At 31.4% G+C, this 25912-nt stretch overlaps 5 protein-coding genes and 1 pseudogene across 6 annotated transcripts, besides 7 other annotated features; 5 read left to right on the top strand and 1 right to left on the bottom strand.

The window, feature by feature from the left end:
* Positions 1-227: 227 nt before the first annotated feature.
* TVAGG3_0474640 (cyclin domain-containing protein) lies at positions 228-1095 on the top strand (the record flags this gene model as incomplete). The annotated part of the gene is made up of 1 exon (XM_001302803.1): positions 228-1034. The coding sequence occupies one exon, from the start codon at positions 228-230 to the stop codon at positions 1032-1034; it is 807 nt and encodes a 268-aa protein (XP_001302804.1).
* Positions 1096-3066: 1971 nt separating this feature from the next.
* Positions 3067-5471, bottom strand: TVAGG3_0474630 (adaptin, alpha/gamma/epsilon family; the record flags this gene model as incomplete). The annotated part of the gene is made up of 1 exon (XM_001302802.1): positions 3090-5330. One exon carries the CDS (start codon positions 5328-5330, stop codon positions 3090-3092), a length of 2241 nt encoding a protein of 746 aa, XP_001302803.1.
* A 79-nt stretch (positions 5472-5550) lies between these two features.
* Positions 5551-5572: a mobile genetic element.
* Positions 5573-5644: 72 nt separating this feature from the next.
* Positions 5645-6690: a mobile genetic element.
* A 335-nt stretch (positions 6691-7025) lies between these two features.
* Positions 7026-12516: a mobile genetic element.
* TVAGG3_0474600 (MULE transposase domain-containing protein) lies at positions 9408-10411 on the top strand (the record flags this gene model as incomplete). The annotated part of the gene is made up of 1 exon (XM_051235664.1): positions 9408-10411. A coding segment is annotated over one exon (1004 nt), but the record flags the coding sequence as incomplete, so codon positions are not given.
* Positions 12517-12966: a mobile genetic element.
* A 700-nt stretch (positions 12967-13666) lies between these two features.
* TVAGG3_0474570 (long chain fatty acid--CoA ligase family) lies at positions 13667-15743 on the top strand (the record flags this gene model as incomplete). The annotated part of the gene is made up of 1 exon (XM_001302800.2): positions 13691-15649. The coding sequence occupies one exon, from the start codon at positions 13691-13693 to the stop codon at positions 15647-15649; it is 1959 nt and encodes a 652-aa protein (XP_001302801.1).
* A 198-nt stretch (positions 15744-15941) lies between these two features.
* Positions 15942-17539: a mobile genetic element.
* A 1233-nt stretch (positions 17540-18772) lies between these two features.
* Positions 18773-18820: a mobile genetic element.
* Positions 18821-19781: 961 nt separating this feature from the next.
* Positions 19782-25912: part of a mobile genetic element that runs on past the window's edge.
* Positions 23139-24129, top strand: TVAGG3_0474540 (annotated as a pseudogene). The gene has a single exon. A coding segment is annotated over exon 1 (991 nt).
* On the top strand, positions 25164-25565 carry TVAGG3_0474530 (uncharacterized protein; the record flags this gene model as incomplete). Its single annotated transcript, XM_051235663.1, has 1 exon — positions 25164-25565. One exon carries the CDS (start codon positions 25164-25166, stop codon positions 25563-25565), a length of 402 nt encoding a protein of 133 aa, XP_051093487.1.

Raw genomic sequence — 25912 nt, 5'->3', positions numbered from 1 at the left:
TTGATTATAATAACAAGTACATTCATTTTAAAGGAATTTTTTGTCATTGTCAATTTTATAAATGGTGGGATCATTGAAAAGCATCTTCAATAATTTCAATGCCTCATTCATTTTAAAATTGATGTTACTTTTGTTTTGAATCTATGTTATATGCTGATAAAATTATAATTCTAATAATCCTCTGAATAAAAATTATATTCTTCTCAATTTATACGCTGATTTTTCAAATGTTACCAAGCTCTGTTCATCATAGTCACACTGATTTTTCTTCTATTCATACAACGTGGAGTGATGAACAGAGAAGGACCGTATGGACTCTTATTTCCAAATCTAGGATGGGGCTCAAGGTTGAATTATCTCCAGTTATTGCAACAGCATTTATCATTTTACAGAAGTATTTCAGAGTTAACGAATATTGTCCTTATAAATTGTTTATCTTAATGACAGCAGCTTTGTTTACTTCATGTAAATCACAAAATTGTTTTCGAACAATTGAAATGATTTATAATGAGTTAGTTAGAATATGTAAATCAGCTCCCTCTTCAATGGTTCGATCGCTTATCGGACAAGAAAATTTTGATAATCAAGGACTTTTATCACCAGAACAAATAGAAGAAATTACACAAGCAGAAATAGATCTTCTCAAAGCATTAGATTTTAATGTTAATTTTGAGTTACCTTTTACCTATTTTGAAAGATGGAAATCAAATATTCAAGCATTAATTCCAAATGAAAATTTTATAAAAATATGCAATGGTGTAATAGTCGATATGTGCTTAGTAATATCTTCTAAATATTATTTAGATATTGCACCAGAAGTTGCTGCAGCTGCAGCTGCTCAAGACTCTATAGGTCAGGGAAATCTTTCGGAAATTACATCAGTATGGATTAATGAAGTTGTACAAAAATACGGTCAAGAAAACTTTAATTTAGCATTATCATCGATTATTCACGAAAAAGGAAAAACGTTCCAAAGAAAATCGGTTCCTATTCAAAGACCGTTACAGCCGATCAAACAAGTAATTTATGCATAATATGATAATTTTTGTTTTTAATTGATTATTTTGTTTGTAATTAAAAAAATTTGTATTGCAAACAATATTTGAATAGTTTTCAAATTTTGAATCTTGAAATTTTATTATTGAAGCAATTTTTCGGTTGGAATTTCAATAGACGTATGTCAATTATTTCTAAAACTTCAAGGTAAAATTTATTAATTTAAAAGTTAACATTCTGTGTAGCAAAAATTTAGAATGTGGAATCAATTGAAATATTTTAAATTAATCATTAAATCCGATTAAAAATACAACAATTGAAGATTTAAGTAATTTAATGCTAAAAATATCTGATAAAAATTTGAAAAATTATAATTTTTTATGGAATTCAGAAATTATAAAACATCAAATTTAAGTATTTAGTTACTACTATGGTTATCATGCAAATATCATTTTATTTAAGGTATTCAAAAGTATTCAAAAAAATTAACCACGCAAAACATGTTTTTCGAAAATTAATCTTGGATATGCAATAAGGGTACATATCCCATCTTAAAACATTAAAAAATTTCTTCATATACACTCGATTTCTAGAAATTTTTTAAAAAAATGAAATAAATTTGTAAACAGTATCCCACATATATTAAATAATAAAATATTCTTGTTTGTTGTTTCAATATTCAGTTTATTCAATAAATAATTCGGAAATGAAGTATTTCGGATTTATTGATATAAATGGCCATCACAATTTCAATATTCTCATTGATTATCATAACAGTAATAATTATTGTTTTTATTTTTTAGAAAATTAATTTAACAATGAATTTCTAACAACTTTCTTAACATCCATATTATATTTATTAAAATTTGAGCCAGAAGCAAACAATATTTTAGCTTTAATCTTGATATGATTTGATTTATTGCTATCTTAATTCAATATAAGTATGATTTCGATAAACACAAATTATGGAAGCCAAACGGCATTCATTGTTATTAAGATAGAAAAAATCAAATAAATTATTACATAAAATTAAGATGTCAATTCATTATTTCTTAGTGGCTAACCCTTAAATAGAAAAATAACTCATATTCTAAATATTACCTTGTATGCTTTCCATCCACATGAATACTATTATAGCCTAATACATACATTTTAAATTTGGACATGAATTCAATTATTCACAATGCTTCCTTCATTTTAAATGTAAATTTGTTAAACTCTGTCATCTTTCAGACAATATAATTGTTATTGTGGAGAGTTTACCATTATATTTCTTGAGTTGATTCGATGGGTATTACTTTTTTATCGCGTGAAATTCGAGCTCTTCCTTTTCAACAAGAAATCATAATGATGAACAGAATATTGCAAATAATTAAAAAGCATCATAAAGCTGACATTACTTTTTAATTTTCGGAATGAATTTGGATTTTTGAAACCTGTTTCGAATGAAAGCTATCAACAACTATCTGGTGGATTGAGTACTTATTTCTTTTTGAGATACGTTGAAATAGTAAAAAAAATATTGCAGCTGTGTTAGATGCCCAAATGAGAGTTGTATATCTGTTACAATCTTTTGCTTCACTATTTCAAGCAGAATAGATGATTTGATTAATAACTTCGAGTTTACCATAAGATTATCCTTTACCTCTTTATCAGCTCCTGAAGAAATGAGATATTTAACAACAACAAAATGACAACTTTCTGATGCATAAATAAGATGAGTGTAACCTTTATATTCTTTTGTATCTTTATAAGCATCTGCAGAGATAAGGTATTTCACGACTTCAACGATACCATTTCTTGATGCAAAACTCAAAGGAGTATTTCATTCAATAAACTTTGCTGATTTAATTGTGTTTAATTATGGAATTATTGATATTAATGAAAACATAACTTCCTTCTTTTCAGCATTAAGAGTTGAAGCAACATGCGTATTGATTTGGAGTAAAATTTGAATGCTCCATGATTCCTCATATATCTTATCGATATCCTTGTTTTCTCTCATTTGGAACATATAGGAAATCTGAGATAAGCATCACATAGATAAAATTCTATGAATATGATTATAAGTAATGAAAAATAAATATATTTATTTACAAAAGGTGATTGAAATTCTTCAAATTTTCAATTGAATTAATATTTTCTCCGTTTATGCTGTAACTAAGCAAAACCTTCATGATCAACGGAGTATTTGTCTTACTCTCTATCATTACGAGGTTCTGTAGTGGAACTGGAGAAGGATGCAAATTCTTAATTTCATTATCTTTGCAATAGGAAGTCCATCCAGTAGGAACACCGTATTTGATCCTGAAATTAGTTAGTTGCTTGCTTGTTTTATTGAAAATTGAAGATCTTATGCAAAATTGTTGTCTATTAACAGGATTCTTTGAAACTTCAAAGTAAATCGCAAGATCATTTGTCTGGAGAACCTCTGTTGACCTTGGTGGAGGAGTTATAACAGGAGTTTCGAGTAATTGTTTAATTGAATCTTGAGTCGAGATCAAAACAGAAGAAGTACTCTGCGCTGATTTGATCTTGTTCAGCTCAAGAACAACAGAGAGATCTGATGCGTAAGGAGTGATCGCTTGGTCTTTTTCTTCATCATAAACCATAGAAACGAGTAATTCGTCACTAGCAGCTGGATTCTTGAGGATTCTGATCAATTCTCCAGTTCTCTGCTGGATTTCAATGTTGTCAGACTTTGTGAAACTTTCGAAGAAATTAAAAACTGATTCATCAACAATTTGGAAGCGATAAGAGTATTTGGCAATAGCAATAAGTATATAATTGATTGTTTCATGGGATGTCTGCGGCATCTTTGCGATTGCTACCATTGTAGGAAGAACATTTTCATTGAAATTGTAACTGAACTCTCCGATCAAGTACGAGGCGACCTGAACGATTGCTTGGTTCTCTGGATAATCTTGGAGCAACTGTTCCAACAAAGGAAGAGCATATTCCTGGAGTCTCTGATTTTTGCCGATTTTTTCCGTAAACTTGCTTATAATTTCATTTGAAACGTAGTTTCCGCAACTATGAAGGATCTCAAGTACAGCGTCGATGTTCCAATGAAGAGATGGAGCGAAATTCTGAACAAGATAAAATATTTTGAAAATGATTGAAGATTTGAAGTCTGAATCTGCGAATTGTACGTATTTCATGATCTCTGGGAACAGCGATTCGATATTTTCGCCGTTGACTAATGCAGTTATAACTTCAAGAGCTCTTCTTCTGATAAATGGATCACGATGATCTAAGCAGCTGATGATCTTTGCTCTGTGGCGTGAAAGAGCTTGAGTGTAGCTTGAATTTCTGTTGATGATTTCATTTCCTCTGTAAAGTATCTTACAGAACACGGAAAGAGCTGTATAAATGATAGTTGGATATTCAAGGTAGAGCATCTTCGCAACTGTGTTTATTGCCAATGCTCTGAGTGATTCTTTTTGGGCAACTTTTTGAATAACTTCTGTTGCTTGAACGACAAGAGATCTTCCAACAGCCCTCTTGAGTTCAACAGACTGTATAACATCAACGAGATATGTGTCCAATTCAATCGATGGCTTTGCAATCCTTTCAAGACATTTGAGTAAAGATGCCTGTAAAAATGGATTTTCTAGGCCGGCAATATGATATGGGCTCGATGTATTATTCGTTTTCAACAATGTTGTTGCACATCTGAGAACTTGGTAAGTGATATTCAACCAATAATCCTCATTCTCAGGAATGTGTGGATATATTTCATACGCAAGCTTGCTTCCTATCATGAGCATGTTATGATCATTCAAATTGAACATCGATAACAGTGGCATTGTAAATTCTGAAGCCAAATCTGGACATGTCTTAACAATATGCAATACTGCAGCTCCAGCAGCCTTTTTAATGCGTGGATGATTATAATTTAAGAGATTTTTGACTTGTTTTGCACAGCTTTTACATAAATCTGGACTTCCAATATTTGCAATTAGATGCAAAACAATGTTTATGACGTTTTTGTCACGACTTTCGAGATCTTTCAATATTGATTGGGTCATCAAGACGACTAAATCTTGAAATTGGTCTATAAGCAATTGAGCAGCCATGTAGCCAATCAATTTATAGCTAAATCTGTTAGAAGAAACGAGATTAATAATATATATTTGAGCAAAGTCAGCATTTGCTCCATTTAAAGAGAGAAAAATTAATGATGCCACTTGATAAGGTAAATCGTCGGGATTATCTTGCTTCATGTTTGCTCTTAAGTGAGCGGTAGCATTCCGAACAATCTTACGTTCATGTTCGCTAGATGTTGCGTTCATATAGTTCTTGCAAACATCTTGGCAAAGCTTGCTCTTCATATTTAATTGAGGGCCTTACAAAAATGTTACTTTTATATTATTTTATTTTATGACTCTAATAATGTTTAATATATCATTAACAGGGTTCATATTTTTTCATGTTTTTAAAATTATTCGATAGATTGAATAATCATTTGAAAAATGTAAAACCGTTCTTGCATAAACAATAAAATCTTATTATTTGTCATTTTGCATGTATTTTATAATTTATTTAATTTAAGGGTATAGTAAACTCAAAATTCTAGAGTTTTGAGAGTGCCAATAAACTCTATAGGCCTATATATATATATATTTTAAAGGAGAGGTTACGCCATGGCAAACCCAAATTTTAGCTAAAAGTGACAGGGAAAAAAACGTTTAGTATTTAAAAAAAGACCGATGAGAGCTTCGTTCGAAATATAGAGGGAACTGAGAATGCGCAACCATTCTCAGGGAATATTGGATGCTATTCCCGTTCCCTCTGTATGGAAAATTGAGGTTTTCAAAGGGAGTTAAAATAATATCAAATTTATACTAATTTACTTCAAAATACAAAAGTATTTGACAGCTAAAATTAGTTACTTTAGCAAGCCTATCAATACCCTTTTACGATTATTGTTACTTTTTCGAAATAAAAGTAAAAACAAATTTATACTAATTTACTTCAAAATACAAAAGTATTTGACAGCTAAAATTAGTTACTTTAGCAAGCCTATCAATACCCTTTTACGATTATTGCTACTTTTTCGAAATAAAAGTAAAAACAAATTTATACTAATTTACTTCAAAATACAAAAGTATTTGACAGCTAAAATTAGTTACTTTAGCAAGCCTATCAATACCCTTTTACGATTATTGCTACTTTTTCGAAATAAAATAAATTTATTATCAAAAACCTTTTTTTTTTCTTAGTCAAAATAAAAATGTTATTTTATATCAAGTTTTTATTCATAAATTTTTATAATGTTGTATAAATTTCATTAAAATTTACGTACATATTAAGGTACTTATCTTAATAATGAAGATTTTATTTTGCAATAATATAAACGAAATTTTTTACCTTATGAACTTTTGATGGAAATATGCAAATTTAAAATAATAAAGAAAGCCGCGAGCGAAGCGATCGGCTTAGTTCGAAGATTTTGATTCAAATCTTTGCTGATCTGTAATTCGCGGAAGCCGCGAGCGAATCGAGCGGCTTAGGTCTAAGATTTTGATTCAAATCTTTGCTTATATTCCTTAAATTCTTTATGAAACTCGCAACAGTTCCATAAAAAATTTTAAATTCTAAACTGTCGAAATTACCGATCGGTAATCACACCCTTCACAGGCGTGTCACTTTTTACAGGCGTGTTACTTTTAGCTAAAATTACCCCTACTCATTACGCCATAATATTTGATATTATAAATTATTAATTCAAAATAAAAGTAGAAAATGAAACTAATTTTATTCTAACCTATATAAATATATCAATAATCTAAAATGATTATAGTCTGAACTATATTTTACCAGATTATCAAATATAAGAGAAATGAAATAAGGCATAAAAATATCATAGCATAATTATTGGATAAATGCATTAATAAATTATTTATATCATAATGAGAAAAAATCAAAATAAGAAAATGAGCATAATAATAATTTAATTAAAAACAAAAACAATAAATAAAAACTTGATATAAAATAACATTTTTATTTTGACTAAGAAAAAAAACGGTAAAAAAGGGGTTGGCGTCCTAAGGCGTCCTAGTGTAAATTTCTCAAAATTGTGATATTTACATCACATTTTTGAGAGGTTTATGGGCGTCCTAAGGGAAAATTGAATAGCTAGGGCGTCCCGAATTTTCATTCTGAGATTTAAATATATTATATACTTAAGTATAATACAAGCAATATAAAAATTAAATTTTTATTATGTTAACTTATAAGAAATTTTTTTGAATTATCGTTGATTTATTGTAATCTTTCCAGGCTATACTTTTGAAATCAACTTTACCTGTCATACGCATTAATGTAGTAGATGTCCAGGTGTAGCTATTATATCCCAGCAACATTGGTATTTTATCATTGTAAGATATCAAAATGAAGCGTTTTTTCAGATATAATTTTTCGTAAATTTTTCAAAAATAAGATGGTAAAAAAGCCTCGACTTGCTCGAAAAATAACAATTTTTTTTACTTGTAAAAATAACCCTTTTACAGCATGGGCAGCTATTCAATCACTATTTCTTTTTCTAAAAGTATATTTTTCAAAAAAAATTAAGATCAAATTCGACAATTTCTTGATGAAAGCAAAAATATTACACATACTTCTAGATGCATGGGATAAAATATGCAATTATCCAATCAATTTGCATGATTTGAAAAAAAATCTAAATTTGATAAAAATGTAGAATTTTTTATTTTTAACTTGAGATTCGATTTTTTTGATCCAATTTGTGAGTTTTTTTTTGATCGGAATTTCAATTAATTTGTTGATCAAAAATGACCTCACAATGTTTGATCATAAGTGAAGTCATCTTCATGGGTATTTAGAAATTCCAAGAGAAATTGCTTATTTCTCGCAGATGTAATATCTGAGAAAATCGAATTTAAATATTCATAGAAACCCAAATCATTCTCCGGTTCGAATAATTCATCTGTTGCTTTTTCTGTTTTTTCTATGAATTTTAATAATTTGATTAATAAATCTTCATCAGAAAGAATTATTGCTGCATTTGTGATAAAATTCCATATTGAGGTAATATGGCAATAATTACATTTATAAAATGTAATTTTATCCAAAATTTTTTGGCAAATTCGCATAATAGCATTAATATTTGAAGCTGAGATTAAACCTGTGATTACTTCTGTAACTTTTGGAAAATCATCGCAATTTAATATCTCTTTATATTGAATTGAGAAATAAAAAAAATCAAATGGATTCATTTCTTCAATTTCAAGGAGATTGTAAAAATTGATAGAAGTGTTATTGCAACAAATTGTATTTGCAGCAAAAAATATCATTTGCTCGATTCCATTTTTGGAATAAATTTGCTGGAACAATGTTAAATTAAAACAGTTGCTTAATTTTTCTTCATTGTTTTCATAAAAAAGTAACAAGTTTGCAACTGAAATTTCAAAATTTTGATAATTGCCAGTTATTTCAGTAAATATATATATTTGCTTTTCTTCATCTAAAAATGGCAAATATTGATTTGCAATATTAACTAAAGTTTGGGATAAATTGTTCCAGTTTGATTTTACAATTTGTGAGCACATTATGTAATATGTAAATTTATCCGCTTTGTAGGAATTTAAAATTGTTTGTTGTTCTGTTTCAGTTAAATTACTGAATTTTTCAAGATTAATATTGTGATAAAAAATAGAATCCTTGAAACATTCTGATATCTTTTCAATGTTTAAAACGGATGCTAAAAAATGTAAAAGAACTTCATCAGTCACTGTGATTTTTTTGAAAAATTTATCCCAATTCAAGCATCCAATTGATCTTTCTGTCATTGTACTTATGCATTGATAAAGTTGATTTAATGAATCCGAAGAATAATCATTATGCTTGACTAGTTGAGTTAGTTGATACAGACTGTCGTCAGCCATTTTAAAAAAATGAATAAAATTGTATAGTAAATTATATTTGTGAAATTTGTGACGCTACATTCAATCTAAGACCAATATCTCAAAGAATTCCTCATTTAAGTATTACTTTTCATTGTTTTTTAAAAAATATCTTTGCTTATTTGTTCACTTTTTTGACATTTATTATATGCTTTTTATCATATTTCCGATGATATGAATATATATTCTATATAAGAATGACGCTACATTCAATCTAAGACCAATATCTCAAAGAATTCCTCATTTAAGTATTACTTTTCATTGTTTTTTAAAAAATATCTTTGCTTATTTGTTCACTTTTTTGACATTTATTATATGCTTTTTATCATATTTCCGATGATATGAATATATATTCTATATAAGAATGACGCTACATTCAATCTAAGACCAATATCTCAAAGAATTCCTCATTTAAGTATTACTTTTCATTTTTGATTCAATTTTCGAACGGTTTTCGTAAATTTTGCATCATTTCATTTTTTAATGGGAAAATCATCTATATTTAATCAAAAAAGAGCAAACTTTACAGACGAAAATAAAATATTTATCAGGGAACAATCTGATAAATACCAAAAATCAACATCGAGAGATGAAAAAACGAATATAATCAAACAAGTTCTTCAATATTTTAATATTAAATACGCCGAAAATGAATCTAAAGCTGTCAGAAGATATTTTAGTTATATTGCAGTTAAAAATATTCCCGCAGTTACTGGAAAATATCCTGATACAATTGTTCGCAAAGATATGCTTTATTCGCATGATCATACAAATATTATTAATTCAAATAATATTGAACGTTACTACCGTTGCATCGATCATTCTTGTCAAGCACGTTATTTAGTTAAAATTGAGAACAGTTCAGTTTCCGAAGATTTACAAAAGGAACATATACCCGAATGCAGACAATTTAAAAAGTTACAAAATGAAAAAAATGATCTTCATAAATCAATGACTCTGACAGAAATATACAATAAGGCAATGGCAAAATTTTCTGAAGACAACGGCACTTTTCAGCAGATTAAAAAATTTATGACAGAACTTGCTGTTGGTACTGATGAAAACCCATTAATTAAAGATTCATTGGTCAGGGAAGTTTATAATAAGTCCAGAAAATTTTCTGTTGGAGAAAAAATTACAGACGATGAAATTGCTAATTTTTGTTTAATAAATGGCGAGCAGTTTTTCATTGGCCATGATTTTCAAGCAAATTGTGAGACGATGTTTTTTGGTTTTGAGAAGGCAATTCAATTTGCAAAAGAAGCCACAGATTTATTTTGCGATGGAACTTTTAAAATTACACCAAAACATTTTCAAAAAGGACAGATGCTAACAATTATGATTTGTGAACCTTCAACAAATCAATATCTACCACTTTTATTTATATTCATGAAAAACCGCACATTTGAATCTTATAAGAAGGCATTTGAATATATTTTTACTGTCAAGGGTATTCAATTTTCAAAGCTAATTCAAATTCATTGTGATTTTGAAAAGGGAATGATAGAGGCACTTCAACAAATTTTCCCTAAAGTCCGTATAATTGGATGCCTATTTCATTTCAAACAAGCTTTACACAGGAAACTTGTAGCACTTTATACAAAAAATTTCAATACTTTACAAAATTCTTTATTTAAGCTATATTCTATTACTCCATTCATGTCTCATGAAGAATTTGTACTTACAATTTTTGTACATATAATTAATCAAAATAAAGTTGATCGATCAAAGATTATATTGATTATTTCAACAAAGTTTGGTTGCCGCACTACAATTTAATATCTCAATATAATAATGCAACTGCAATATTCACTAATGATTGCCTCGAGAGTATGCATTCAGAATTTTCTTCGTTAAAACATCCAAACATTTATGAAGCTATTAAGAAGATATCTCAAATCCAATTAGATAAATATAACGCCATCAAAAATAACCAGAAGATCGAGCGCCATATAAAAACCGTTATCACTGATAGCTACAAAAATTATATTCTTGACTGCTTTCAAAAAGAACTTGAGAAAACAATTTTTCTATCAAACAATACAACGTAAGTGATCTTTCTTTGGCTCAGAACGAGATTTCTCCATATGGTTCCATAGAATCGAGTTCATTGTTCGAAAATATTCCAGTTCATGATGCAGATATACTCAAATCGATCGATCTAACAGATAAAGATACAATGATCACTAAGTTTATTAATGAAAAAAGAGAAAAAAATTATGGCATTATTTAATGAAACATTAAATCATCCAGATTTTAATTCATCCACTCCAATTCAAACTAATTTTGAGCAAGCCGATACAAATCAAGGTTCAGATGCTCCAATTCGCTCCGAAAATTCAAATATTGCAGACTCTACAGATTTAGAACCAAAAATCAAAACCATCCTTCTACAAATCAAATGTCTAGTAATCTAGAACATAAGCTGGACCTTCTTGATCATATTGAAAAACAATTATCGAAAATGCGCTCGTTATTGGGAATTCTTCCTACTACAAATGCTATTGTTGGGCGTCAAAACAAGTTTCAGTTAATAGCAAGCAAAATTCTGAAAAATAAGAAAAAAATCTTCCATAACAACAAAATCAACAATAAAAAACAAAATTCATCTGACAATCCCCTAAACGTAAAGCTCCTATTTCGGAAAGGATTCTCAGCGATAATAACTTATATTTTCAAGTTCATCGAAAGAGATCGAAAAGCAAACGTTCCACATCTACAGAGAAAAAGAATTGATATATGAAGTCTAATTCCTTTTATAACTACTATATTTTTATTCTTATGACTAAAAAATAATATATTATTTAACAATTTTCATTTTTTTTCTTTTAACAATTTCGTTTTATTTCCATTTATTGTTAAATGATTTTTAGCATACCCTTTCTTTGTTCATCTTCTAAATACAATTTATTTTTTCTTAGATATAATTCTATTCATTCAATTCGATCGTCATTTTTCAGTACATGATCGTAATTTTCAATTATTGATCGCGATTTTACTTCAGAATTTGTTCGCAATATTGCTTATCAAAATTATATCTCTATTCTCTCATTTCTGTTTAGTCAATATCATTACACTCCTATTGTCTAATAACATGCTATTAATTTCTTAAAATTAAAAAAAAAATATCAACTTTTAAAAACAGAAACTTAACATCCTTAGGTCAATGGATTTTGATGTGAGATACATTTAATCTGTTTTTCTTTTTTTATTTAAATAATTGAATATTATAGTTGTTATGGGTCTTACATCATGTAAAACGAATTTTCTTAAAGTAAATTTACTTTTTCTTCAATCTTTCTTACATATTTATTAAAAAAAAATTATCCAAAAAAAGATGTTTTAGAATGAAAAAAATAGAAAAATCTTCATTTATAGTCTCTTGAATGTATACGTTTTGATTTTTTTCTTTTTTAAAAAATTCAATTTCTAGAAAAATCGAGAAAAAATCATTTTCTTCTATTTTTTAGGACGCCATACCCATTGAAATCTCTTCTCAGGACGCCATAAACTATTCAATTATGGTGTAAACTTCTCAAAAATTGAATAGTTTACATCAGGACGCCTTAGGACGCCAACCCTTTACGCGCCCAAAAAAAAGGTTTTTGATAATAAATTTATTTTATTTCGAAAAAGTAGCAATAATCGTAAAAGGGTATTGATAGGCTTGCTAAAGTAACTAATTTTAGCTGTCAAATACTTTTGTATTTTGAAGTAAATTAGTATAAATTTGTTTTTACTTTTATTTCGAAAAAGTAGCAATAATCGTAAAAGGGTATTGATAGGCTTGCTAAAGTAACTAATTTTAGCTGTCAAATACTTTTGTATTTTGAAGTAAATTAGTATAAATTTGATATTATTTTAACTCCCTTTGAAAACCTCAATTTTCCATACAGAGGGAACGGGAATAGCATCCAATATTCCCTGAGAATGGTTGCGCATTCTCAGTTCCCTCTATATTTCGAACGAAGCTCTCATCGGTCTTTTTTTAAATACTAAACGTTTTTTTCCCTGTCACTTTTAGCTAAAATTTGGGTTTGCCATTCAATTAATATTATATTCTCATGATAAGATAGTGATATGTAACTGAAACAAAATATTGTATAAAAATTGATATATTGAATGGAACAGTGAGGAAAAATAAAACTAGTGTAGAATCGTCCTTTCATGCAATCCATCTTATCTTAGACCTTATTTGACCAAAAAATATACAGTTTGAAACGAATATTGAAAAATATCAAAAAAAAAATATATGATTCCTGTGGACAGCTACTGACAGAAATTGAGCCAAAATTTCATCTAAAGTTAAAACGTCCTGATTAATGGTGTTATATTAAAATCCATAAAAAAATTAAAGATATGCGACTAATTCTCCTTCCACATAAACACATATTCTCTCTATATTTCATTGTATTAGTATTTTCGATATTTGAAAAAAGATAAAACCAAAATGAAATTGAACTGTAAAATCGTATGATATTATTTGCCAAATAATTTTAAATCAAATGATGGCATCGGATATGATAGTAAATCGCTAAGGTTTAATGCGGATGTAAGTAGGAAATCGAATAACCATAACAATCAAAAAACCGTAACCCTTTCACAATCATAAGTACGATAGCATTAATATTGTCATTTCCATTTTGAAGAGTATTCATAATAATGACAACTATTGCTATTCAACAATTTTTTTGATCAGCCGATAAATTTGTGAGGAATCTCACTCAAACCGGAATAATTTTTATAATTCAATTTCCTTCAAAAAAATGGGCGCGTCCGAAAGCCGTGTTCTTCATCAAATTTACGAAGATAGTGGTGATCCAAATGAAAGTCCAGTCTATGTGAACAAGCACGTTTTCGAAGAGAACGGCGGTACATTGATTTCAACTTTCAGATGCATGCCAGATGCTAAAACAACTGCTGACATGATCAAAACAGCAGCTGTCAAGTACGGTCCAAAGAATTTTACCGGAGAGCGCGAGAAATTACCTGATGGCAAGTATGGAAAATACGATTATATCTCTTATACCGAGTTCTACCGCAGAGTCGTTGCATTTTCCCGTGGTCTTTCCAAGATTGGTCTTAACCCCGGAGATAAAGTCGGTATTTATGGCCCGAACTGCCAATACTGGGAAATTACACAGTTTGCTGCACATTCTAACTCAATGATTGTAGTTCCAGTCTACGATTCCCTCGGTCCAAATGCTGCTCAGTACATTATCAACCATGCCGAGTGCAAAGCAGTTGTTTGCCATCCGTCCAAGGTCCAATCTCTCCTTTCTATCGCTAAAGACTGCCCAGTCCTCGAGCACATCATTGCAATGGATAATCAAGCTCCATCCACAGAAAATTCTCGTATTATGACCTATACCGCGGATCAAATTGTCACAACTGGTGAAACAGAGACAACAGAGTTACAAATGCCAAAGCCAGAAACAATTGCCTTCATCATGTACACATCAGGATCCACAGGAACTCCAAAAGGCTGCGTTTTAACACACAATAACTTAATTTCTGGTGCTGTTGGCTTCACGAACCTTGGCATATCCATCACAACATCAGATACATTCCTTTCCTTCTTACCGTTAGCTCATATCTACGAACTTACCGTCGAATACGTCATGATGGCCCAAGGAACGGCCATTGGCTTCTCGACAGGCGATATCCGCCGCCTTACAGAGGATATCCAAGCCCTCAAGCCAACAATTATCATCGGCGTCCCAAGAGTTTGGAACAGAATGGTAGATAAAATGTCTCAAAAGGTCAAAGCCCTTCCAGCACCGAAGCGAATGCTCGTAGAATGGGCCATTAAGATGAAATCCGAAGCAATCAAAGCCCAAAGACCACATTCTTTCATTCTTGACCGAATAATCTTCCAACAGTTCGCAGATGCACTCGGCGGACGTGTCAGATTCCTTGTTTCGGGTGGAGCTCCAATTCTTCCTGAGGTCTACGACTTCCTTCGCGTTGCAATTTGCCCGAATATCGTTCAAGGCTACGGATTAACCGAAGTTGCTGCCGGATTGACAGTCCAAGAGATCCCAGCGTTCACATCATGCGACTGCGGCGCAATAACACCTGTTTCCATGGTCAAATTGCGGAAAGTCGAAGGATTCATGTACAATCCACGAGGAACTCCTGCCTGCGGTGAGTTGCTTGTTAAAGGACCACATGTATTCCAGGGATACTACAAGGAACCGAAGCTCACAGACGAAGCTTTCGCTGATGAGAAACACGAATGGTTCGCTACCGGAGATATCGTCCAAATTGCCGAGTCAGGAATTATTTCTATCATCGACCGCGCAAAAATGCTCGTTAAACTTTCTCAAGGAGAATATCTTGCCATTACTAATCTTAACGATGCATACGGAAGCGCACCAGGAGTCGCAAACATCTATGTTTATGCAGATTCCCACCATGATTCACCAGCAGCCGTTGTTGTTCCAACACATGAATTAATTCAGAAATGGCAAGCGGCGGGAATCACAAATATCGCTGATTCCGATATCGCCAAGAAGGAAGTACTCCAGATTCTTGCTGACGAGCACAAGAAGGCAGGAATGAGAGGTTTCGAAAGAATCTCCGCTGTTGTTCTCGATACAGAAGAGTTTTCTGTCGAAAATGGAATGTTGACACCAACACTCAAGCCACAGTGGCAATCTCTCAGAAAGAAATATGAATGCGCATTACTTGAAGCTTTGGATAAAGTTCCAAAGCGTGAATAATCCCTTCTCTTTTTTATTTATCTATATTTTTTTACTATGAAATTCTATTTAATAAATTGCACGTTTTGTTCACAAAAATTAAAGTGTACTTACGCCCATCTGACTTTAATTCAAATTTCTGGCAACAGGCGTCACTGAAAATTAAGACCAAAGTTGAGGGTCGTGTCATACGGCTATCTGTGCAAATTAAGTTTACACGTAAAATTTTTGAAAAAGCAAAATAAGAGGTAGGGCAACGATAGGTCAAAAAGGCTTCTCTGATAGATTTCCTTGCCTTTTGGATATGCTATAATATAGATCCGTATTTTTCCCAAGTGAGCGGGGTATCTCCAATCCCAGCCCTATCGTCCTCCCAGTGTCAGTTTTCAATATAAAATCCAAATTTTTTTTGAAAATAAAAATTTCGAGAAATTTTTTTTGATTTTTTTCTTTGATTTCAATAATTCAAAATAAATTTGGGAGTAAAAAGACACTATTTAATGAATTCATATGAGTGAATGTGGATAAATACTCTCAAAACATACAATTTATCTATTTTTTCTTTATATTATCAACTAATTAGTGATAATTTTTTTTGAATCAGATTTTTTTTCTTTAAAAACATAATATATAACACAACAATGATGCACACATACGTATCTACACATCAAAATATAAAGCTTGTTTTGGTCTGGGCATCCCAACCCAAAATTCTTAAAAAATTGAATAAAATTGAATACTTGGGGCTGGGATACCCATCCCAAAACCGAATTGAATTTTTTGAATTAAAGAATATATTTATGTATTTATAATATACATGTGATGTCTATAAAAAATACTAAATTCTAAAAAAAAATTCAATTTATTCAAAACGTATACTAAGTGATCACTTCATTAGTAGGATCAGCAATCCTACTAAATGGTGAGAACGCCACTAACTAAAAAGGGAGTCCTTGGAGCTCTTGATCTCTTGTCAGTAGAGTTCATAATGAGGCATGGCATCTACTGATTAGAGATCAGAGCAATCCTACCTTACCTTCAGGAGCTACAAAGCTCCTAATCGTTACGAGGGGGAGCCTTGGAGCTCCTGAAGCTCATCAGCAGAGGCTATTTACCATTTGGGCCTCTTCTGATGAAAGATGCGAAACACGTCTACGAACCAGGAGCTTCAAAGCTTCTAATCCTTACTAAAGGGAGCTTTGGAGCTCCTGAGTCTCCATCAACATAGTCCCAGATGGTAAATGTCCTTTGCTGATGAAAGATGCGAAACACATCTACGAACCAGGAGCTCCAAAGCTCCTAATCCTTACGAAAGGGAGCTTTGGAGCTCCTGAAACTCCTTTTACTATAAAATAGGACAGTTTTCTTCTGAGGTTCTCATCAAATCTAAGACTTCAGAAGAAAGCTGTCCTATCAATGTATACTTACACTCTCATGGACTACAAGTGTACAATTTTAAGGCAGAGATTATCCGAGGCCTCTCATCAAATGAGGGACCTCGGATAATCTCTACCTTAAGTAGTCAAATAACTTTTCTCACTATTTAGGAACAAAAGAACAAGAGTTGGAGTACTTTAAGGCAAGATTCTTCCGAAATCTCTCATCGAATGAGAGACTTCGGAAGGACCTTGCCAAATCCTTGAACGCCAATATCCTTGGAACTGAGCTAGAACCAGGGAGAAGTAGCATACTATAGAGCACGATGGTAATCTCGGAAATGCTTATATCGCCCCAAGCACAATATTTAAGAAGTCTAACTCATATATACAAGAAGTCAGGCTGAATAGATATTGTGCATATGGTTTGCAGAACTCTCATGATATTTAAAATTCATGTTATCCCAAAAAAGGTGACACTTTGGGTGTATCGTCCATCCCAGGGATGCAAAAATCACATCACCTTGGATCTATACTATAATATATAGCCTAGCATGATAGGATATGATGTCAAAAGTTAGAACATAACATAGGATCTTGAGAAAAATGAAAAACAAAAATTACATAAAAAAAGAAAAATTTTATCTAATTTGTTTTTTTGGACCGAATAAGTAATTTTATTGAATTTCAATACGACACATAGATTTTATTATCAGTAATAAATATAATGGTTTACTATTAACAAGGAACCTAAACTAATGAAAATTTGATTTCAAATATTGTATATGATTATCATAGATTACAAAAATATATTGCTATTTATGAGGATATAATATTGATTATTAGTAAATCGTATAAATTTAATAAATATACCATGAATATTGAATGAATTTCTTGATTCATAGGGGTAAAACGCGCTTTTATATGATTTAGACAGAGAATTTATGAGATGTAAATAACACAATAAAGGTTTATATTGAATATTTTCTAAAAATAAATCGAAATTATAAAAAACAATACATTTATTCATTGAAACTACTTGGACAAATATGAAACAAGCATTCAGGCAATACTTTTGAGACTTCAACGCATCTGATAATTTTTATATAACTTCACCTCTTATGCTTAGAGTGGAGGTATTGAGATCGTATAAGTATAGATGAGCTCACATTCAGATATGATGTGTGAACTTCTGTTTTCACTGCAATTTTGAATCAGAATAAACTCAAAACAAGAATAAAATGATATACTCACTCTCTAAATGTGTTCGAGATTTAAAGTTGTATGAATAAAACGATTCATCTTTCGAAGCCTCCCATTTAATGAGAGACTTCGAAAGATGAATGTATTCATGTAGATGAAATACTATATATGACCATGTGTGATACTAAAGATATCAAAATGTTCATTTTTAAGTGCAATAGAAGGGTTATCTCTCGTAAAATCTCAATTTAAGGAAGATTTAGAAAGAACTCCTTTCCTAAGTAGATAGTGTGTGGTTTCTGTCTTTTGGTTGATCAGGAACTATGAAATTAAGTCGGACAGAAAGAAGTTCTTTCCAAAACAGACTCCAAATGAGTTGTTCGAAAAGAACTTCCTTCTGTATATGGATAATTGTAGTTACCGCACTGAAGTATGTGATTGTGATGATGGAGTTCTCGATAAATCTAAAATCGGATTAAGATTAATTGAAAACTCAAGTAATTCTTTGAAATCTTGTGTTGTCTGGCACTATAATAACCAAAGAATGAGAATATTATGTTGAATGATGAGTACGTGTGCTCGGCATTCGCCGAGCGAATTGAGTTTAACGTACTATGAAAAGTGACAAATTTGGGCTTTTTTTCCTAGGGTTATGATCTCTTCCTTTCTGCTCAATACGACAGAAATGAAAGAATGAATTTGTACTCCCTAATTGATTACTACAATCTGTATCTATCTTTAACATAGAATTAGCTGCATTGTGATTTATACTCCAGAATTATTCAATTTAAGATCAACCCTCGTAAATTTTAATCATATTGCACCAATACTCCTACGTTGAGATAAGAACATGATTATACATACCAAAGCCCCATATTAAAAATCAAAATTTAGCACCTCCATTATGCAACCACATTATTCGTCGCAAATAAGTATATTTACGCATATTATGATGCATATTCACACAACTCGTATACATGAAAAGTTATTAAAATCAGACAAAATTATTGCAATAAGGAAAAAAAAACAACTTTATTATATATGTTAGTAATGAATTACAAATATTTCTACAAAGAATGCTCAATACTTCATATAATCTTCGAATATTTCTTATTACAAGTTAATACATTTTGACTCGAACATGATAAACAAAAGCCGACACGCCGATTACTACATTTATGAAAATATAGTACGTTTCCATTCATCTGTTTACTTGTTTTTGTTGGAATAAAATCATTTTTTTTTTCTTTCATGAAATAAGAATTTTGCTGCGAAAGCAATATCTCTAACAATAATTAATACATTACGTCAACTCTGGAATGAGTATTTATCAAAATATGATATCAAAATCAAAAATTAGTTGTTTTTTATGAGTAAAAACGATGTAAATTGATTATTTGACTAATTATCAAATACTTTGATTTTCCAAATTTTTTTCGAAATTGATTTTTTCATGTGAAAATTCAAATTGTTTAATTTCATTTTTGAAATTTTGAATTTTTTTTGGAATTTTGAGTTGATCAATTCAGCAGAATTGATAATGCTATTGCTTTAGGGCATACCATAAGGTGATGAATAAAAAAAAAAAAAAAAAAAAAAAAAGGTAGTGGGGCCTCCAGGCACTTCGTGCCCTCTAGCCCTGAAGATGTTTAGTATAAATGAAGTTTTTATTCGGAAAATTGTTAGTCTTCTGGTGTGAATTCGGAGGACTCTTTTCTTCTCCTCCATTGCTTTCTGGGAGAAGCCTTCTTCTGGGTCGAAAACATTATATAATGTGTCGCTTTTCACAAATTATATATGTTTTCATGTTTTGTCACTTTTCTGTCACTTTTCAGGGAAACATTTTTTATTATTATATATAAATGAATTTTACAAAACCACCGTTACCGTTCTTTGGAAATAAGAGTAAATGTAAAGATATTATATTGAGAGAACTTAAGAAACTACCGAATGGTCTAACATTTGTAGATTGTTCGGTGGAAGTTTCTATATATCCCATTTGTGCCATATAATATTCCCAGAACTCAAAGATTATATGCAATGACTTCGACAACTATATGGACCGTCTCAAACATATTCCAGACACTAACAAAATATTGAGTGAGTTAAAAGAAAAGATTCAGATAGGTAAGATGGAACGTATACCATTAGATAAGAAAAATATTGTGAGAGAGGTTTTGAAAAAGCAGAATATATAGACTGGGATAGTATATCTGCTAGACTATTATATAGTGGTTCTATAAGAGTTCATGACATTGAAACACTTATGTCAAAAGTTTTATATCTTAACTATACAAATGTTTTCAAAGAGGACATAGAAAAATATATTGAGGGTATAGAGTTTTGAGATGTCGTTGGACAGAGTTTGTATGAAAAATATAAGACAAGGAAAATGTTTTCTTTATAGTGGACCCGCCGTTCTATAACACATGGGATTTTCAATACCAAGTAGACTGGACTTTGAGAGACTCTTAGAAACTTTAGACGTTTTACATAACCATCCATGCTTTTACTTTACATCCGATAAAAGTGGTTTGGAAACCGTTATGAGATGGTTAGAAGACATACATGACTATGAGTTTAGATATGACAAGATAGAATATGAGAGAGGTCCTATAAAACCGGAGAAAGTGTCACAATAACGAAATTTTATTAGTAAGTAAATGTGGTTTGAAATAGGACTACTTGTTTTAGGTTTTTTCCATTGTGTCATTTATTTATTTGACGTGGCAGAAAAGTACAGAGAATATGAAGATGAACCAATGCCTGAAATGTCCAGTATATGTACTCGTAAGAGATATTTTTATCTAATATTAAATGGACGCACAGAACTTAGCGAATGCACAGCAAACCTGGACAACCAAACCCAGAGAATATTCCAAATGAAGTTAGAATACAACTGCAATGGCAAACTATGGTCAAGTGCCAACAGATGTACAAATGCAAAACTGCCATGTCAAATGACGCTGCGTTAGGTTTGCCACCATGGTATGCAAATATGAGATGGAAAGAGTTTTATACAAACCCTGAAGTGGATATAAACAACTTTATGCAGATGACGCGAACACAGGAGTTGACCCAGAATATGTTTTCTACCAGAGGAGAAACAGAATGTATGAGCTCCAGTTAAAGAATGCTATGGAACTCAACAGGAAACGTAAGAGACTAGGCGGACATTAGATTTTTTACATATAGTTAAAATGGGTTTCTTCAGTAAGATAGGAAACTTCTTTCGAAATGTTGGAAGAGGTATATGGAATGGAATAAAAACCGTAGGAAGAGGAATTTGGAACGGAGTCAAAATATTGGTAAAAGAGTAGGTCAGTTCGTTGGTATTATACCTAAAGACCCTGAACCAGAAGAACAAGCTCCTGTTATACAACAGCCTGAACCTTGCACCACAGTCTAGTTGGCAACCAAATCCAACACCACAACCGGTATTTAAAAAATTATTTTTTACCGTTCGATAGTAGTTGTATATGAAACTAAGTTCTAAGTAAAACGCATGGTATAATGGAATTATTCTTTTTCTTCCATCTGTAGTAAACCATACTTGAAAGTCTGAAATACTTCCACTTGGTGGTTCGTATAACTTGTAGGTTTTTCGTAAAAGTCATTTGCCAAGCATAAGAAAGAGTTTTGGGCGCCAGAAAATGAAGCATGAACAATAATAGCATCTTGGTCGAAAACATTTTCATATGTTCCATTAGGGTTTTCGACTTCATAAAAGTCTGGGTGTACTGGATATGCTGAAGGCTGATTTAACATCCTCATAAATCTATACCATGCCAAGTTGTTATTTTGTAGAAATATAAACGTTTTCTCCAAGGTCTTCTATTCTATTGATTTTAACAGTTGCATTTTTTCTGTCATAAATAATATCGAGATGGTACTCTCCCTCGTCAATGTTATACTGGTTTGCATATTCGATATAGATATCGTTTATTTTTTCTTGAAAGCTTGAAGAGTTTTGTTTCTAAGTTTACAAGCAAACTAACTTGTAAAAGTTTTCCCTGTTCAAATTTCTCATACATACGTTTTTCTTTGTTATAGTATCGAACTTCAAAACCGACCGTAAATGGAAACCATGTATGGCTTCTGAAATGAACTTCATTCTACGAAAGCCAATAGCTTTTGTGACAGATGGGTCTCTTAGCCATCTTAATGGGTAGTCAAAACGATAGCCTTCATGCTTTTACGGTATCTGTCTCAAACTTTTGACCGACATTAGTAAAAAGTTCATCTAATGGTTTTTTAGCAACTCTTGAATTTTCTTTTTCTATTGAAAGCATATTTTATCTAGAATAAAAATGTCGAAAGATATTGCTTCCATAAGAGAAATACAACACAACCGAACAACTCATTATGCAAGCTCTAAATAAGAACACAACAACTTTTCAAACTACTCTAAGATATCTGAGTCATTGAAAGAAGGAAACTTAAAACTGACATTAAACCCAATGACAGATGAGTTTTCTGTTTCAAGACAAGAAGAACAATACTGTCTGTATAAATCCAACAAAAGGAACTTTAAACGAGAAACCTATAAATGAACTTCTTTTGAAAACAGATGTTGACAACAAAGCTGACAAAGAATATGTAGACGATGCAATAGCAAAGAAGAAGAAAGAGCTAACAATGCTTATGCAACAAAAGAACATACTCATCCTGAACTAGCAGACAAAACATATGTTGACAATAAAATGTCAAGTGAAGTGACAAGAGCTGAAAACGAATATTCTAAAAAGACTATACACATTCTAAATATCTGAAATAACAGACTTACAAAGAAACCTTAAACAGGAAAAGTGCCGTTGGACATACACATACCATTGCAAATATTACAAACTTACAAGAAACCTTAAACAGGAAAAGTGCCGTTGGACATACACATACATCTTCTGAAATAACAGACTTAAACGTTAGCCTTGAGAAGAAAGCAGATAAAACATATGTCAATGAAATATACCAAAGTTTGATAGGAACAACAAAAAATATTGAAACTATTGTTGGTGACTTTTCTGTCAATGAAGAAAATAAATATTTTAGATGGGAGTTTGTACATTCCTTAAAAAATGGTACACGGTGTAAACTCATTCCGAAAAATAACAATGAAATGTATGTAAGCTATATAAAGAATGATGGTACACAAGTTAAAGTTCCATTAGACAACAACTGCTACTTAAACTTATATGGAGACGAACAAAAGAAATATTTCCGAGTTTATGAAATGGCAGAATATGACATTGCCTGACCCAGCTCCAGCACCATATTATTATGACTATGTAGATGACGAAGGAACACTACATGCAGATGAACAAAAGCAAACATTATATTTAGATTATTATAGATATAAAAGATATAATGCAATAGAAAAAACGAGAATAGTATACTATTATATAGATGACAGAAATAATATTAATAGTCAAGATTTTACCTACCCTGAAAACATAAGATTATATTATAAAAAATATTCTTACACAAACCAGAAGAAACCTGAAATAGTTGCACTATATTTTAAGTTCAAAAGAGACAATCCTATAATATCTCATATGTTGATTTAATGAACCCAGTAGGTTCTATTTATACATCTATGGATGCAAGAGGTCCTCAAGTAATGTTTGGTGTTGGTGCATGGGAACAAATAGTCGACAGGTTTTTGTATTGTGCAAACTCTTCAAAGGAAACAGGAGGTTCGAAGAAAATTACTGAAGCAAACCTTCCACCGCACACTCATACAGGAACGACAAACTTTTCTGGTGACCATAGTCACTCATTAAGAGACCATCCATTATACAACTCAGAATATTATGCTGGCAATGACGTTTTATCTCCAGATTATAACCATTCAGCAAAAAAGACTTTTCGACCAACTGAACCAGGAGGAAATCATTCACATACTTTCACAAACAAATCCAACAGGCTTGGGTAAAGAATACATGCCACCTTACATGACAGTTTACGCATGGTATAGAATTGCTTAGTCGTCATTTCAACTTCTTTAGCATATTCGTCAGGAGTTGTCTTATATTTGTTAGGAACTGTTTTTGAAAGTATACCACCTTGAACTTTGACAAGTTTGAAACGAGGTCTGACAATAGTCGTTTTATCTTCTGCTTGCAGTGTGTACATTTTGCATGTTTGCCTAAAACTTCATAATATTCTCTTGTATACTTTCTTCTATTTTTACGAACACGAATGTGAGTACCTGTCGGGTTCCCATTGTTGTCATAGTCAATAGTATTTTCATATGGGTCGCGTTTAGGTATTTCTATTTTTACTTTGTCGCCTTTCTTAAGTTTGAAGCCCGGCATTCTTTCTTGTTTGTCTCTTTTGACTAAATTATTAAATATATAGTCTTTCTCTAAGTCAGGGTTGTTTTTCATTTCTTCAGGGGAGTGGTTTCCCAAACCTTTTTTTTACGGCTATTGTAAATATTTAAAACTTGTCTCATCTTTGCCATGGAGAAGTGTCTATATTTGTCGTCATATGACATTTCATTTGCTTCACCACCTTGTGGTTGGTTTAAGTCTCTTAACATTTTTATACATCCGTCAATGACACCAAGAGCAGAATGGTTTTGGTCGACAATGAAATATTGGTTTTACATTTTTTGAACGCAGATAGTTTTTAATTCATCTGATTTGAAAGAACTTTCACAGTCAGATGTCAGTTTTGTTGGATGGTATTTGTCAACGAATATTGTCAAAGCAGTTTTCACATCTAAAATATTTTTGGACCATAATGGTATGGCTTCACAGTATCTTGTGTTTTGACCGACAAATATTAGCCAGTATGGTGGTCCATCTTCTCTATACCTCGGAATGTTTTCCAAGATATCCATAAACCAAGCATTTGGTGTTTGAACTAAAGATTTTTATCATGAGTGCTTTCTTTGTCGCTTTAGAAACATAGGGGGTCCTTGTTTGGATTCGTCATTTTTTACCCTATAAGAAATGGGTTTATTTGGCGCATTAGCAGGAGTTGCATCCAGATTTTTGCCCGCAGTGGGAACAATAGCCAGAGGTGTATTTGGAGTTGGAAGGAAGATTTTGAGTACATTAGGTATACTTAAAGAGAAAGCACAACCTATTATACAAACTGTACAGAAAGGTTGGGATGTAGCACGAGATGCAACAAATCTTATTCCAAATCCTGAAACAAGAGGAAAAGTTCAAGGATGGATGGACAATGTAGGAAGACAAGCAGGAAACTATTATAACAAAGCAAATGACTACTATAACCAAGCAGGACACTATATGGACCAAGGTGAAAGATTCTTTAACAGAGGATATAACCATGCACAACAATGGGTAAACAATAACCAACCTCAACCGCCTCAAACGTGGGGAATGTAAAGTTTTTTACTGAGATGAAATGAACAATACAGCATTGAGACAAATGGGTTCAAGATGGATTTGTCGGCTTCCAGCAGTTACACAACGTGTTTTGTCAAGTTCTTCCTATACCTCAGGAAGTTTTAGACCGACTTAAAAAACAACAACAACCAGTTGAAAACAAACCAAACTAAATTTTTTTACTGAGATGAAATGACCGAAGAAAGTTGAAACGGTAGATTTGACACCACAAACAAAAAGTTCAGAACCATTGTCAAAACCTGTCAAAGAACTTACAGATGAAGAGAAAAATTCAATAATAGAAAGTGCCAGGTCTGGAAATACAAACCCTAACTATAAAGTCACTT

The sequence above is a fragment of the Trichomonas vaginalis genome, chromosome II, assembly GCF_026262505.1.
Source record: "Trichomonas vaginalis G3 chromosome II, whole genome shotgun sequence".
NCBI lineage: Eukaryota > Parabasalia > Trichomonadida > Trichomonadidae > Trichomonas > Trichomonas vaginalis.
The sequence above is the reverse complement of the archived record's forward strand: the minus strand, read 5'-3'. Positions and strand labels throughout refer to the sequence as shown.